This window comes from Kogia breviceps, chromosome 13 (assembly GCF_026419965.1).
Source record: "Kogia breviceps isolate mKogBre1 chromosome 13, mKogBre1 haplotype 1, whole genome shotgun sequence".
Taxonomy (NCBI): Eukaryota; Metazoa; Chordata; class Mammalia; order Artiodactyla; family Physeteridae; genus Kogia; species Kogia breviceps.
The window spans coordinates 34599318-34616589 of NC_081322.1; the positions used below are offsets into that span (position 1 = coordinate 34599318).

At 34.2% G+C, this 17272-nt stretch overlaps 1 protein-coding gene across 2 annotated transcripts in view; it reads left to right on the forward strand.

Annotated features, from left to right (window-relative positions):
* GRIK2 (glutamate ionotropic receptor kainate type subunit 2) overlaps positions 1-17272 on the forward strand; it is a 671458-nt gene that overhangs the window by 439260 nt on the left and 214926 nt on the right. For both annotated transcript variants that reach the window (XM_067011529.1, XM_067011530.1), the window contains exon 10: positions 16882-16995. In XM_067011529.1, the coding sequence (XP_066867630.1) occupies positions 16882-16995 (114 nt within the window). The remainder of the gene's footprint in view (positions 1-16881; positions 16996-17272) is intronic.

A 17272-nucleotide genomic window follows, 5' to 3' on the forward strand; every position in this document is an offset into this window, starting at 1 on the left:
CAAAATTAAGTATTTATATAAATAATATAAATCAAAATAATCCATATTTGCAAACGTTTAAAAAGTTTAAATTTGTTATATTTTACTTTCAAGTGAAGCTTCATTTCAACTTTCAAAATCTGTGTTTTCTGAATATTCACTGCTTGCATTTTTACCCACCAGTAGAGAAACTGCTATCAGCAATCCATAGGCTTCCCGCTGAAAACTCAAATATTTTGATAATATATAGAGAGAGTGAGAATTAGTAGTGAAACCATGCCTGCCTGAGTTTACAGGCATATATGTTCCAGGAACAGAACATGTTTCAAAGTGCTTTTTGAAGATTTTTTTTTTTGTAGAATATATATATATTTTAAAAAGTGGTAATTTCTGTAGAAAATTTTAGTATTGCACTTTCTCTTGCCAGTAAAATCCTATAGTCATTAGCTCCCTATGAAAAAGGTGTCTGAATGGAATTTACAGTCTTCCAAATTTATCTAAATCTGAAAATCCACACTAGATAAGTGAGACTTTTTTTTTTTTTTTGATCTGTAGAAACCTAATGCATAGCAGTCTTTATCTTTCTCTCTTTAATGGCATTTGATACATATATCTTGGTCCCCGTGGCAACAATGACCCCCAACTTTTCTAGGAACTGAGATTTCTTTTGCCTCTCTGTAGGAAAGTAATGCTAATGGTGATGTTGACCAGTAATCTTTAAGCCAGTGGGAAATGTGTTGTTTGCTTCTTAAAAATCAAAACTGGATCCCAGGCAGGACCCAAACTTAGTGTCTTTTTTTGGAGATGTTAACCATTTAATTTGTCCAACTCTTATAAAGAATCATTACATGCCCTGTTTCACAACTGTACTGACATTTTTTTGGTTTGTGTCAGTATATTTACAGTTATTATGTTGCTTGATAACTTTTAACCTTCAGGTTGGTAAAATGTTTAAGAAAACTCTGTATGATGTTTATGTTTAAAAATCAATAGGATTGCCTTACTTGAGGGCACACACTTTCTTATTCTGGCCCATCAGAGAATATCAAATATTGATTTTTTTTCTTTCAATTACTGAATTTGAATAAACATGTATACTAAATGTAATTGTAATACATTGGTTTTATTTCAAAGAAATCAATGAACTACATTTTTATCCTTGCAAAAAATGGCCCTTAATTTAATATCATCATGTGGTTATATTTGAGAACAGTGAACTCATTGATTCAAATTTTATTTTAAAAATCAGAACTACCACCTGTCTCTTAACTCTTTATGTTTAGGGTTGACTTTGCCCTAAACAAAAATAAAAATCTTAGGGGTGAAAAAATCTATGTTTAGATTAGTCATCCCTTTCTGTAAGATCATTATATTGTATACTTATTCATTTATTGCTTTCACATTAATGCTGTAGTTCTCAAATGGTGAAATTCCAGAACTCATGTTAACTAGTTAATAGACAGTTTTAGGAAAGTTGCTAACTGAGGGTTTCTTTGCGCTGTACTCATAGGCCAAATCACTTCTGTGTGAAAATGACTCAGTTACCAGGTAATTGTTCTTTACTCTGATTTCTCCCTGTCAGGGAGCACATAGGCATTTCTAGGAAATGTTTCATGTTTATTGTTGAGAGATCAGATGACAGTTCTTTCTGAAGTGATCTCCTGTTAATACTTAACCCAATGGAAGTATAATACTATTCACTGTTATTAGACAGTAATGTAAGTAACTATCTGTACTTTCCATTTAAAAATTTAACACAGGAAGGGGTGAAGTAAATGAGATCAAAAAGTCTCTAATTTACCTACAACACTTAGTAAGAAAACTACTATGTTGAAAAACTCTGTCCTCACTACTCATATTCCATATAGACTTGAGAAACCTGAGTTTGCAAATTATCCAGAAAGAATGGTTACACTAGTTAACCAAGAAACATGCAGTTCACCAAAGTATATTCAGTCAATTGGAGAGAATATTTATCTTCCAAATGTAAATTAGCACTTAATAACAGCACCTTCCTTATGCTTTTTACTTCTCAATACCCTCAAACAGTACTATCAGGAATGTCTTTTCTTCTCAAAGAAATAGTAAATACAATGCAAGGCAAACTGTATGGGTCATGTGGTTGTAGGCAGCTAATTATTGGGAAGAATTTTTTTTTTTTTTTTGGGGAAGAATTTTTTTTATTGAGGTATAGTTGATGTACAATATTATATAAGTTACAGGTGTACAGTATAGTGATTCACAATTTTTAAAGGTTATACTCCATTTTTAGTTATTATAAAATATTGGCTATATTCCCTGTGTTGTACAATATATCTTTGTAGCTTATTTTATACATAATGTTTTTTTACCTCTTAATCTCCTACCCCTATATTGCCCCTCTCTTCTTCCCTCTCCCCACTGGCAACCACTAATTTGTTCTCTATGAGTCTGTTTCTTTTTTGTTATATTCAGTGGTTTGTAATATTTTTTTAGATTCCACATGTGATGTCATACATTATTTGTCTTTCTCTGTCTGACTTATTTCACTTAGCATAATATCCTCCAAATCTGTACATGTTGCTGCAAATGGCAAAATTTCACTCTTTTTTATGGCTGAGTAGTATTCCTTTATATATACACCATATCTTCTTTATCCATTCATCTGTTGGTGGACACTTAGGTTCCTTTCATATGTTGGCAGTTGTAAATAATGCTTGTATCAACATCAGGGTGCATGTATCTTTTCAAAATAGTATTTTTGGTTTCTTTGTTTTTGAATATGTACCCAGGAGTTGAATTGCTGGGTCATATGGTAGTTCTGTTTTTAGCTTTTTGAGAACCTTCCATACTGTTTTCCAAAGTGGCTGTACCAATTTACACCAATAGTTCCCTTGGTGTACAAGGGTTCCCTTTTCTCCACATTCTCACCATCATTTGCTATTTGTGTTCTTTTTGATGATAGCAATTTGACAGGTGTGAAGTGATATCTTATTGTGGTTTTGATTTACATTTCCCTGATGATTAGTGATGTTGAACATCTTTTCATGTGCCTGTTGGCCATCTGCATTTCCTCTTTGGAAAAATGTATATTCAGTTCTTCTGCCCATTTTTTGATGGAGTTGTTTAGTTTTTTTGCTGTTGAGTTGTATGAGCTATTTATATATGTTGAATATATATTAACCCTTTATTGGTCATATCATTTGAAAATATTTTCTCCCATTTAGTAGGTTGTCTTTTTGTTTCATTGATTATTTTGTTTCCTTTGCTGTGCAAATGATTTTAAGTTTAGGTCCCATTTGTTTATTTTTGATTTTTCTCCTTTGTTTTAGGAGAGAGATACAAAAAATATTGCTGTGATTTATGTCAAAGAGTGTTCTGCCTATGTTTTCGTCTAGGAGTTTTATAGTTTCTGGTCTTACATTTAGGTCTTTAATCCATTTTGAGTTTATTTTTGTATAGGGTGTTAGATGGAGACTCTACATTATGATAACACTGTTTTATAATGTACAGTGTGGTTTCTCATCATCACCACACAGGCCTTCTTTGGAAAAGTACCACTTATGTTCTTTGTTCAAGACAGATGAATTTGTCTAAAATTAAGTCAAAACAGTGTATAATCAGAGAATTCGTTTTCCTTTTTACATTACTCTATAATGAAAAACAGTATTGCTTTTTTTTTCATTCTCCAACATCCATGGTTGTATCGTTAGTAAATGTCAATAAGACAGTGTAAATCGAATTTTGATAGATCCTATTGTGCCAGCTGGTTTTTAGTGGGGAAATTATTTCTTAACTTTAAATGAGATTGACTTTATATATAACTAATATTTTACACTTAGCTGGGAATGTTTATTTTGTTCCTACCTGAGAAAGTTTTTGGTATACTTGTCAAACACATTATTATTGCACATTCCACAGAGCATAAAAAATGTCTCACTGATTCTGCTTATAAGAAGCAGTGCTAACTTACATGTTTAGAAGAAATTATAAAATGCTAATTACAGATGAGACAGGCAATTATGTAGCTCAGGAGAGGAAAGAAAAACATTCTTTGGACATAAAGGAGTAATATGAGATACAAAGGAAATTTATACTGAGAAAGCTGTCAAAAACAAAGATAAATAAATAAAGTATCAACTAATTAATGAGATACTCAGATAAATAATTTTAAAATAATTCAGAAAACAAATGTTTTTTTCTACATTAAAAAATAAAACAAAGCAACCAAAGAGAAAACATATTTTACCAAATGAAATTATATGAAGAATTTTTTTAAAAATCCTGAGAAGTATAAAATGTAAAGCATAAAATACATAAAATTCTTACAAATATTTATATTAACATATATAAAATGTAGCTTAGGAAAAATTCAAATAAGTAGCAAAGATATGTGACCTTTTACTCCTAAAGTTAAATATGATATTAAGGTAGAACTTGAACAGAACATGAGGAACAAAACATGAAAAACAAAATGTGTAAATATGAAAGAACACATAGTATACATTCAATATTTGCTGAGTGAATGAATGAATGAATAGGTGTGGAAAATTAACAACCTAAAAGAACCTGAAAGTCTTCATTATGTAGCAATTCACTCATTTATTCCATTTAGTCATTTATTCAATAAATATTCATTGGGTATTTATTATCTAAATTTCAAAGTTGTGACATCCTCCTTGAAGGCACTTAAAGTTTAACACAAGAAGATATGATACATAAAAATGAAATATAATTTTAATTCAAAGTAAAACATAAATGGAATTTCTGAGACAAAAAAGACCAGTATATTCAGAACACCCCCACAAAAAACCCCTAGTATGTCCTGTATTCAAAGGCCTTAGGATAAAATGATGAGTAAACCAGTCTCTAGCCTCAGGGGATTTAACTTTTAACTAGAGAGTGATAAAAAAAGAATTACAATTAAAATGTAATGTGGAGGGCTAGAGAAGATGGCCGAAGACTAAGATGTGGAGATCATCTTCCTCCCCACAGATACATCAGAAATACATCTACACGTGGAACTGCTCCTATAGAACACACACTGAACGCTGGCAGAAGACCTCAGACCTTCCAAAAGCCGTGTGGATTAAAGGCTCTTGGTGCTCCAGCTAGGCGTTAGGGCTGTGTCTCTGAGGTGGGAGAACCAACTTCAGGACACTGGCCCACAAGAGACCTCCCAGCTCCACGTAATATCAAACGGTGAAAATCTCCCAGAGATCTCCATCTCCACACCAAGACCCAGCTTCACTCAATGACCAGCAACGAACAGTGCTGGACACCCTATGCCCAACAAAGAGCAAGACAGGACTACAGACCCATCCATTAGAAGAGAGGCTGCCTAAAATGATAAGGCTACAGACACCCCAAAACACACCACCAGATGTGGACCTGCCCACCAGAAAGACAAGATCCAGCTTCATCCACCAGAACACAGGCACCAGTCCCCTCAACCAGGAAACCTACTCAACCCACTAAACCAACCTTAGCCACTGGGGACAGACACCAAAAACAATGTGAACTACAAACCTGCAGCCTGCAAAAAGAAGACCCCAAACACAGTAAGATAAGCAAAATGAAAAGACAGAGAAACACACAGCAGATGAAGGAGCAAGGTAAAAACCCACCAGACCTAAGAAATGAAGAGGAAATAGGCAGTCTACGTGAAAAAGAATTCAGAATAATGATAGTAAAGATGATCCAAAATCTTGAAAATAGAATAGAGAAAATACAAGAAACATTTAACAAGGACCTAGAAGAAATAAAGAGGAAGCAAGCAACGATGAGCAACACAATAAATGAAATGAAAAATACTCTAGATGGGATCAATAGCAGAATAACTGAGGCAGAAGGACGGATAAGTGACCTGGAAGATAAAATAGTGGAAATAACTACTGCAGAGCAGAAGAAAGAAAAAAGAATGAAAAGAACTGAGGAGAGTCTCAGAGAACTCTGGGACACCATTAAAGGCACCAACATTCGAATTATAGGGGTCCCAGAAGAAGAAGAGAAAAAGAAAGGGACTGAGAAAATATGTGAAGAGATTATAGTTGAAAACTTCCCTAATATGGGAAAGGAAATAGTTAATCAAGTCCAGGAAGCACAGAGAGTCCCATACAGGATAAATCCAAGGAAAACATGCCAAGACACATATTAATCAAACTATCAAAAATTAAATACAAAGAAAACATATTAAAAGCAGCAAGGGAGGGCTTCCCTGGTGGCGCAGTGGTTGTGAGTCCGCCTGCCAATGCAGGGTAAGTGGGTTTGTGCCCTGGTCCAGGAGATTCCCACATGCCACGGAGCGGCTGGGCCCGTGAGCCATGGCCTCTGAGCCTGCATGTCCGGAGCCTGTGCTCCACAGTGGGAGAGGCCACAGCAGTGAGAGGCCCACGTACCGCAAAAAAAAAAAAAAAAAGCAGCAAGGGAAAAACAACAAATAACACACAAGAGAATTCCCATAAGGTTAACATCTGATCTTTCAACAGAAACTCTACAAGCCAGAAGGGAGTGGCAGGACATATTTAAAGTGATGAAGGAGAAAAACCTACAACCAAGATTACTCTACCCAGCAAGGATCTCATTCAGATTTGATGGAGAAATTAAAACCCTTACAGACAAGCAAAAGCTGAGAGAGTTCAGCACCACTAAACCAGCTTTACAACAAATGCTAAAGGAACTTCTCTACACAAGAGACACAAGAGAAGGAAAAGACCTACAAGAACAAACTCAAAACAATTAAGTAAATGGTAATAGGAACATACATATTGATAATTACCTTAAATGTAAATGGATTAAATGTTCCCACCAAAAGACACAGACTGGCTGAATGGATACAAAAACAAGACCCATATATATGCTGTCTACAAGAGACCCACTTCAGGCCTAGGGACACATACAGACTGAAAGTGAGGGGATGGAAAAAGATATCCTATGCAAATGGCAATCAGAAGAAAGCTGGAGTAGCAATTCTGATATCAGACAAAATAGACTTTAAAATAAAGACTATTATAAGAGACAAAGAAAGACATTACATAATGATCAAGGGATCGATCCATGATGAAGATACAACAATTGTAAATATTTATGCACCCAACATAGGAGCACCTCAATACATAAGGCAAATACTAACAGCCATAAAAGGGGAAATCAACAGTAACACAATCATAGTAGGGGACTTTAACACTCCACTGTCACCAATGGACAGATCATCCAAAATGAAAATAAATAAGGAAACACAAGTTTTAAATGATATATTAAACAAGACGGACTTAATTGACATTTATAGGACATTCCACCCAAAAACAACAGAATACACATTTTTCTCAAGTGCTCATGGAACATTCTCCAGGATAGATCATATGTTGGGTCACAAGTCTAGCCTTGGTAAATTTAAGAAAATTGAAATCGTATCAAGTATCTTTTCTGACCACAACACTATAAAACTAGATATCAATTACAGGAAATGATCTGTAAAAAATACAAACACATGGAGGCTAAACAATACACTACTTAATAACGAAGTGATCACTGAAGAAATAAAAGAGGAAATCAAAAAATACTTAGAAACAAACGACAATGGAGACACGACGACCCAAAACCTATGGGATACAGCAAAAGCAGTTCTAAGAGGGAAGTTTATAGCAATACAATCCTATCTTAAGAAACAGGAAACATCTCGAATAAACAACCTAACTTTGCACCTAAAGCAATTAGAGAAAGAAGAACAAAAAAACCCCAAAGTTAGCAGAAGGAAAGAAATCATAAAGATCAGATCAGAAATAAATGAAAAAGAAATGAAGGAAACAATAGCAAAGATCAATAAAAGTAAAAGCTTGTTCTTTGAGAAGATAAATAAAATTGATAAACCATTAGCCAGACTCAACAAGAAAAAAAGGGAGAAGACTCAAATCAATAGAATTAGAAATGAAAAAGGAGATGTAACAACTGACACTGCAGAAATACAAAAGATTATTAGAGATTCCTACAAGCAACAGTATGCCAATAAAATGGACAACCTGGAAGAAATGGACATATTCTTAGAAATGCACAACCTGCCGAGACTGAAACAGGAAGAAATAGAAAATATGAACAGACCAGTCACAAGCACTGAAATTGAAACTGTGATTAAAAATCTTCCAACAAACAAAAGCCCAGGACCAGATGGATTCACAGGTGAATTCTATCAAACATTTAGAGAAGAGGTAACACCTATCCTTCTCAAACTCTTCCAAAAGATAGCAGAGGGAGGAACACCTCATTTTATGAGGCCACCATCATCCTGATACCAAAACCAGACAGAGACATCACAAAGAAAGAAAACTACAGGTCAATATCACTGATGAACATAGATGCAAAAATCCTCAACAAAATACTAGCAAACAGAATCCAACAGCACCTTAAAAGGATCATACACCATGATCAAGTGGGGTTTATTCCAGGAATGCAAGGATTCTTCAATATATGCAAATCAATCAATGTGATACACCATATCAACAAACTGAAGGAGAAAAACCATATGATCATCTCAATAGATGGAGAGAAAGCTTTTGACAAAATTCAACACCCATTTATGATAAAAAACCTGCAGAAAGTAGGCATAGAGGGAGCTTTCCTCAACATAATAAAGGCCATATATGACAAACCCACAGACAACATCATCCTCAATGGTGAAAAACTGAAACCATTTCCACTAAGATCAGGAACAAGACAAGGTTGCCCATTCTCACCACTCTTATTCAACATAGTTTTGGAAGTTCTAGCCACAGCAGTCAGAGAAGAAAAAGAAATAAAAGGAATCCAAATCGGAAAAAAAAGAAGTAAAGCTGTCACTGTTTGCAGATGACATGATACTATACATAGATAATCCTAAGGATGCTACCAGAAAACTACTAGATCTAATCAATGAATTTGGTATAGTAGCAGGATAGAAAATTAATGCACAGAAATCTCTGGCATTCTTATACACTAATGATGTAAAATCTGAGAGTGAAATTAAGAAAACTCTCCCATTTACCATTGCAACAGAAAGAATAAAATATCTAGGAATAAACCTATCTAAGGAGACAAAAGACCTGTATGCAGAAAATTATAAGAAACTGATGAAAGAAATTAAGGATGATACAAATAGATGGAGAGATATACCATGTTCTTGGATTTAAAGAATCAACATTGTGAAAATGACTCTACTACCCAAAGCAATCTATAGATTCAATGCAATCCCTATCAAACTACCACTGGCATTTTTTACAGAACTAGAACAAAAAATTTCACAATTTGTATGGAAACACAAATGACTTCGAATAGCCAAAGCAATCTTGCGAACGAAAAATGGAGCTGGAGGAATCAGGCTCCCTGACTTCAGAGTATACTACAAAGCTACAGTAATCAAGACAGTATGGTACTGGCACAAAAACAGAAATATAGATCAATGGAACAGGATCGAAAGCCCAGAGATAAACCCACACACATATGGTCACCTTATCTTTGATAAAGGAGGCAAGACAGTGGAGAAAAGACAGCCTCTTCAATAAGTGGTGCTGGGAAAACTGGACAGGTACATGTAAAGGTATGAAATTAGAACACTCCCTAACACCATACACAAAAATAAACTCAAAATGGGTTAAAGCCCTACATGTAAGGCCAGACACTATCAAACTCTTAGAGGAAAACATAGGCAGAACACTCTGTGATATAAATCACAGCAAGATCCTTTTTGACCCACCTCCTAGAGAAATGGAAATAAAAACAAATGGGACCTAATGAAACTTAAAAGCTTTTGCACAGCAAAGGATACCATAAGACCAAAAGACAACCCTCAGAATGGGAGAAAATAGTTGCAAATGAAGCAACTGACAAAGGATTAATCTCCAAAATTTATAAGCAAGTCATGCAGCTCAATAACAAAAAAACAAACAACCCAATCCAAAAATGGGCAGAAGACCTAAATAGACATTTCTTCAAAGAAGATATACAGATTGCCAACAAACACATGAAAGAATGCTCAACATCATTAATCATTAGAGAAATGCAAATCAAAACTACAATGAGATATCATCTCATACTGGTCAGAATGGCCATCATCAAAAACTCTAGAAACAATAAATGCTGGAGAGGGTGTGGAGAAAAGGGAACCCTCTTGCCCTGCTGGTGGGAATGTAAATTGATACAGCCACTATGGAGAACAGTATGGAGGTTCCTTAAAAAACTACAAATAGAACTACCATATGACCCCGCAACCCACTACTGGGTATATACCCTGAGAAAACCATAAATCAGAAAGAGTCATGTACCAAAATGTTCATTGTAGCTCTATTTACAATAGGCAGGACATGGAAGCAACCTAAGTGTCCATCAACAGTTGAATGGATAAAGAAGATGTAGCACATATATACAATGGAATATTACTCAGCCATAAAAAGAAATGAAACTGAGTTATTTGTAATGAGGTGGATGGACCTGGAGTCTGTCATACAGAGTGAAGTAAGTCAGAAGGAGAAAAACAAATACCGTATGCTAACACATATATATGGAATCTAAGAAAAAAAATGTCATGAAGAGACTAGGGGTAGGACGGGAATAAAACACAGACCTACTAGAGCATGGACTTGATATGGGGAGGGGGAAGGATAAGCTGTGACGACGTGAGAGCGTTACAGGGATATATATACACTACCAAATGTAAATTAGATAGCTAGTGGGAAGCAGCCGCATGGCACAGGGAGATCAGCTAGGTGGTTTGTTACCACCTAGAGGAGTGGGATAGGGAGGGTTAGAAGGAGGGAGACGCAAGAGGGAAGAGATATGGGAACATATGTATACGTATAACTGATTCATTTTGTTGTAAAGCAGAAAGTAAGACACCATTGTAAAGCAATTATACTCCAATAAAGATGTTAAAAAAAATGTAATGTGATACTTCTGTGCTGAGGGCATACATAAGTTGTTCTGTCCATTGCTACACAGAAGAGGGAACTGCTTTTCCCAGTGTTTCTATCAGTGATGAAGATACATATGTAAGGTAGTGAAAGAGGGAAAACATCTATTTAAAGAGTATAACATTTATAGAAAATATGACCACATGAATAGTTTGGGAAAATTGTAATTGCAATAAAATTCACCTTCAGAAAATAGAGAAATGCCTTATATTTCTGGCAAACATAATGAAAAAAGAATTACAGTCTCTATCTCTATGTCTCTCTCTCTCCTGATTGAGATTTAAAACTTCCAAATAGAGAATACTAGAAGCTTTCAATAAAAAAATATTTACCAAAAAAGAAACAAATATTGGACTGCCCTCAGTCTCTTTAGTAACATTAAATAATAGAAAACATGGCTAAAACAGAGCTCTTGAAGGAAGAAGGCTATGACACAATATGTCTTTATTTAGTCAAGTTTTCTTTGTACAGGAACATGACAAAAATATTTTCATATCTACCGATAGAAGCATGTCACATAGTTATCCTTTACAAATAAATTGTCTTCTATAAGAACAATGATAAATGAAAGCAAACATTCAACAAAGAGGGAACTGGCTAGAAATCCTAGTAAACAGTAAAAGTAGTTAAAGCATACAGAGAGAAGGTTTTGAATAATAGTTTTAAAGATTATATTAAAAATTACATTTGTTTTCCTTGGAAAAGAGATGATGTATAATATATTAAGCAAAAGAAAATGAGAGGCAGTGTCCACAACCCCAGGTTAAATTAACTAAAACTATGGATCTGTATGTGTAGTAGCAGAGTGAACCAAAGTAGTGAATTTTCATAGAATAGATGTCATTTTAATTTTTATTATTCAATATTGATTTTATGATGTGATTGTAAAAGTTTAAAGAAAAGTTGACAATACCCCTTTAGTAGACTGAAAACTTTGTTATCTCACAAATTACCACAGGAAAAACCATCTACCAAAAAATCCAGAGGTAGAAAAGAAATAGTGAAAACCAGATAATATGAAAGGAACAAGGTTAAAAATAAGATCCAGGGAGAAAAAAGATAGGACATTAAAAACATTCATGATGGAAGAGATATGGGAACATATGTATATGTATAACTGATTGACTTTGTTGTAAAGGAGAAACTAACACACTATTGTAAAACAGTTATAGTCCAGTAAAGATGTTAAAAAAATTCATGATGAGCTGCTTATAAAGAAACCCATAAAATGAGAAGTATGTTGGAAGTATAATTATAGATAATTATTTATCAGCAAATGCAAATATACAAGTAAGGTAAGCATGATTAATACTAGGTCCTGGAAATTTAGGTGAAAAGAATTACTTAGAATAAAAAGTTATTTTTATTGATAAAACATACTATTTAGAAATAAAGGCAACAGTCATAAACCATTATAGTATCATTCAATTATGTAAGTCAAACTATTAAAAGTAGAAGATGAATTGTTAGGAAGTTGTATTATACTATGAACTGTCAAGGGGATGATAACAAGCACAACAATAGTTTTGAAAAGTTATATGACAACATGTACTAATAATCCTAATAATTCATATTATTTGGGCTCAGTAATTCCAACTCTAGGAATTTGTTTTTAAAATAATAAAATACATGGGCAAATATTTGTAAATAACTGTGTTTACTAAAGCCTTGTTTTTAACAATGATAGTTAAATTGTGATGTGTTTATATGATGTTCATATTATACAATCATTCAAATTATGAATTTGATGAATTTTAATGCCAGAAGAAAATGCTCAAAATAGTGTAGAAATAGGATATATTTAATAATTTATATACTACTTGTAGCACACTTATAAACACCTTGCATTGACTTCATTTTCATTTAATTCTCACAATAGCTCTGTGAGGTAGATAATGTTACTTCCCCATTTATAGATGAGGAAATTGAAGCACAGAGAAGTAGTGTGCCCCAGTCCCCTGGTGGTAAATGGTGGAGATGTAATGGGATTCAGGTAGTCTGACACCCCCTTCAGAGTCTGGGCCATTAACTACAAGGCTATGATGGAAAGTATGCAAGGAACATACATGTAAAGATAAAAGACTTGAAGGAAATACACTAAGCTTTATTAGCTGTGATTGACATAGGTATGTATGTAGGTTCAAAGTTTAAATTGATGTTCTCTTTTATATTTTTTTGTGTTTTATAATTTGACAACAATAAATATGCATTCTTTTTATGAAGAAGGGCAAATTTATTTTCAGAACCATTTAGAATATAAAATAAGAAAAATGAATAATACCATAATTTTCTATAGTGCTTTATGGTTTTTGAAGTACTTTCAAATTACTAATCTAACTTGATGCTTATAATTAAAGTGACCTTATGATTTAGTATCCAAACCATGACAATTTTAATTGTACCAGAGGGTTGCTATTAATATTTACACCAAGAAGATAACTGTAAACTTGAAGTATCCAAGTCAACCAAGATATAGACTCACTCTATTTAAAATACCTCTGTGAGGTCATGAGTACTTTATTAAATTTTGGAACTGAGAAAAAATAAATGACTTGATTAACTCATATAATGAAAAAAATCATGGTTCCAAACATAGATTAAAAGAAAAAAAGATTGTCTTGACTTAATCAATGGCTCTCGTGATTAATACAAAACAAAACAATAAACCCCACTGATGAAAAGTTCTTCAATCAGTAGAAAAGTTTGAATTATACAGTCCTAATAGATTTAAAATCTGGGAATCATACAAAATTTTATTTGATTTATAATGTTATGCCATTGAAATTTTTGAAACTTCATAATATTCTGCTCAGAAACCTGAGATTTATAAGAAGGGATACCTAATATTTGTGATTATAGGTAATTATGGATTCATGAGCCAGAACACTTTCATCCAAATAGTACTAGAAAAACAACTGAGAGAGGATGAAACTAGATAAGTATGTTTAGAAGAATGAACATTCAGCTAAATTATTTTTTATAAAAGTAATCATGGAGGATGATGTAAGTGAAATGGGCAATACTTTGTATTAGTGATTTGATTAGAAAGTTGAAAAACTTACTGGTCAAGCTTGAGGGTGTCATTTGGCAGATGACAGTGGGCAAATGATGTTTGCCAGTGCTTTGGCTGGTAGAATTACATGTCTGAAAGAAATCTGACTATTTAACCAATAGTGAAAAAAAGGGAAATAAAATCTAAGGGACAAATGTGTAATAGATATTAATTATAGATCAGGGGCAGAAAAATGGCAGTGACTGCAGAATACAATCTGCAGATGTCTTGTTTAGCCAACAGAGTAGATTTTTTTTTTTTAATGATTTTGAATTTGAAACAATTTAAGCAGGTCAGCAGGCATTCTAGGTTTGACATCCTCTCTCTCCTCCACCCAGGTCCCCAGCAGGGCCTCTTCTAACTCTGGTGATGCCTTGCTGGGAACTTGAAAAAAGTATCTGCTCTGGGAACATGCAGCCCAAGACACACAGCAGAGCGGGTTGGGATCGTGGCCCCTCTTGCTATTCTGCCTTGAGATTTTTGTGAGATTTTAAAACTTCACTCCCTAGCCTGGAAATTCTTACTACTGGCTTATGCCCTTTCACGTCACACATTGATGCTACCTGTCCGGCCCTTGAAAACCTTCCATTATTGACCCTAAATTATAAATAGTCTCTGTCTTTATGACATCATGGTAGTCACAGTCTAAAGTAATTTAAAAGATCAGTAGGTAATTTACTTTGGAAAGAATGCTGAATCAAGAATTTTTTTCCCCTTACAGTATTATTTGACTTTTTTTCTTTACTGACACAAACATTAGGAATATATAGTTTTTAACGGTAAGAGGAAAATTAAGTAAATATGAGAAAATATGGCAAGAGGTTTTTTTTAAACATCACTAAAAACGTTTATATTGAATTCCTAGTATAGTCAAATAAGTTCTTGAAAAAAAACACTGAGATTTACTTTTATGTACAACTATTAGAATGACATATCTATTTTTAAGAAGAGCAGAAGTTATTAACATTTCTACTTTTGTGCTTCTCCAATTAAATGGAGATAGATATCTTAAAAAGTTACTAAGAAATCTATGCAAATGAAGAGATAAAAAAGAATATTATGATAAAATATAAATAAAATAAACAGATCATAACATTTAATTTGGATTTATGCTGATGAGACCCTTGTTAGCATATTTAGGTAGACCAGAGTAAATGTTACCGCTAAATCAATGTCACGTTAAAGATAACTTAATTTACAAACAGTTCCCAACGTATGATTTTTCAACTTTACAGTGGTGATGGTGCAAAAATGATACATATTCAGTAGAGACCGTATTTTGAATTCTGATATTTTTTTCTGAGCAAGTGATATGTAGTACGATAATTTCTTGTGATGCTGGCAGTTCAGTGAGCCCCAACTGCCAGTCAGCCACTCCATCACCAGGGTAAACAACTAATACACTTACAATCATCCTGTTGTACATATAACCAGCGTGTTTTTCATTATAGTTCAGTATAGTATTCTATAAGTTACATGAGATATTCAACATTTTATTATAAAATAGGCTTTGTGTTAGATGATTTTGACCACAACTGTAGACTAATGTTAAGTGTTCTGAGCACGTTTAAATTAGGCTGGGCTAATCTATGATGTTTGGTAGGTTGGTGTACTAAATGCATTTCTGATTTAACAATGTTTTCAACTTGTGGTGGGTTCATCCATAAGTTGAGGAAGATCTGTATGTACAAAACTTTATTTTAAAAAGAAATTGATAATTTATAGCTTCATTTGAGGAAAACAAGTTGGGTAATTGGCTAGGAGGCATACATAAGACATTTCACTACTGATGACTCCCAGGTTTGAGAGGGTGGGGAAAAGTAATGCTGACTGAGAAATACTGACCCTGTCTCCTTTTGCTTCTGCTTTCCTTTAGTGGTCACCACTGTTACATGACATGCAATGGTGCAGTTGCATGTATGTAAACCACCCAATCTATGTATTTAGTGGCATCTTATATGTATCTCTCCAGAGGTAACTCTATGTCATCCCATAGACTGTGTTCAGTGAGTATAAAATGTCTGAACACAAAGAGTATATGGCCTAATCTGTCAGAGGGTATTAGTTAAATTAAAATACATATTGAGTAGAATACAAGTGGAAGTATATGGGTTATCCAGATGAGATTATGCTGTAATCTCCTTTCCTTGGAGTATTTTATAAGCTGCAAACGTATATTTTTAAAAGCTCTGTAGGTAATTTGGGGTATGATTTTGCCCTACTGGGGGTTTTGTGAATACAAATTAATGCCTCTTTTAAGCCTGCTTTTACCTATTAATTTACCCTGGATCCCTAGGTTTTGCTCTGTCTTTTAGCTTTGTCCATATAATATGGCATGCTATCATTGTAATGAGAGGATAAGACAGATCCATTACTGTCAAAAATATGTGCTATTGGGTTTCCCTGGTGGCGCAGTGGTTGAGAGTCCGCCTGCCGATGCAGGGGACACGGGTTCGTGCCCCGGTCCGGGAGGATCCCACATGCCGCGGAGCGGCTGGGCCCGTGAGCCATGGCCGCTGAGCCTGCACGTCGGGAGCCTGTGCTCCGCAACTGGAGAGGCCACAACAGTGAGAGGCCTGCGTACGGCAAAAAATAAATAAATAAATAAAAATATGTGCTATTAATGAGTTTCCAGCCAGCTAACAAGGTATCATCAGCAGTAGTTTATCTTGGTGAATGAAAGTTTGAATGGAAAATTAAGCTCCCACACTGACTGTAGAAGTGCAGTGGATCATTTTGTTCTTTAATGTCACACTTCACTGGACACACTTCACAAAGCAGTGAATCATGCTTAAAACAAGCAGCCTTTATTTCAACAACAGCAGATAATGCAGCAGATGTGAATAATAAGTGTTAGCAGTCTTAACTTTCTCTGCAGTGCTCTCTCCCAGGTGCCTGATGGACTATTTACAAAGTATATATGCTATTTTATAGATTGGAACTTGGGATCCAGCCAGTGGCCTGAACATGACAGAAAGTCAAAAGGGAAAGCCAGCCAACATCACAGATTCCTTATCCAATCGTTCTTTGATCGTTACCACCATTTTGGTAAGTGTTTTCCATTCTTTTTAGATAAATGTAGGTAAACATGGAAATGGATAGAAAAGGACATTATAATTGGAGTAGTAATGAACAGAATGTAACATATTTTACAGTTATTTAGCAATTACTGTATAACAGATGAGTCAGTGTTAATTTAGTCAGTTTTATTTTGTTAGCTTTTAATGATATAAATTATATTAATGTTTAGTCTGCTTATGTTGATTAATAATACAGCTTCATATATTACTGGAAATCTTTATGTTTCTACAAAATTAGTTGCTAT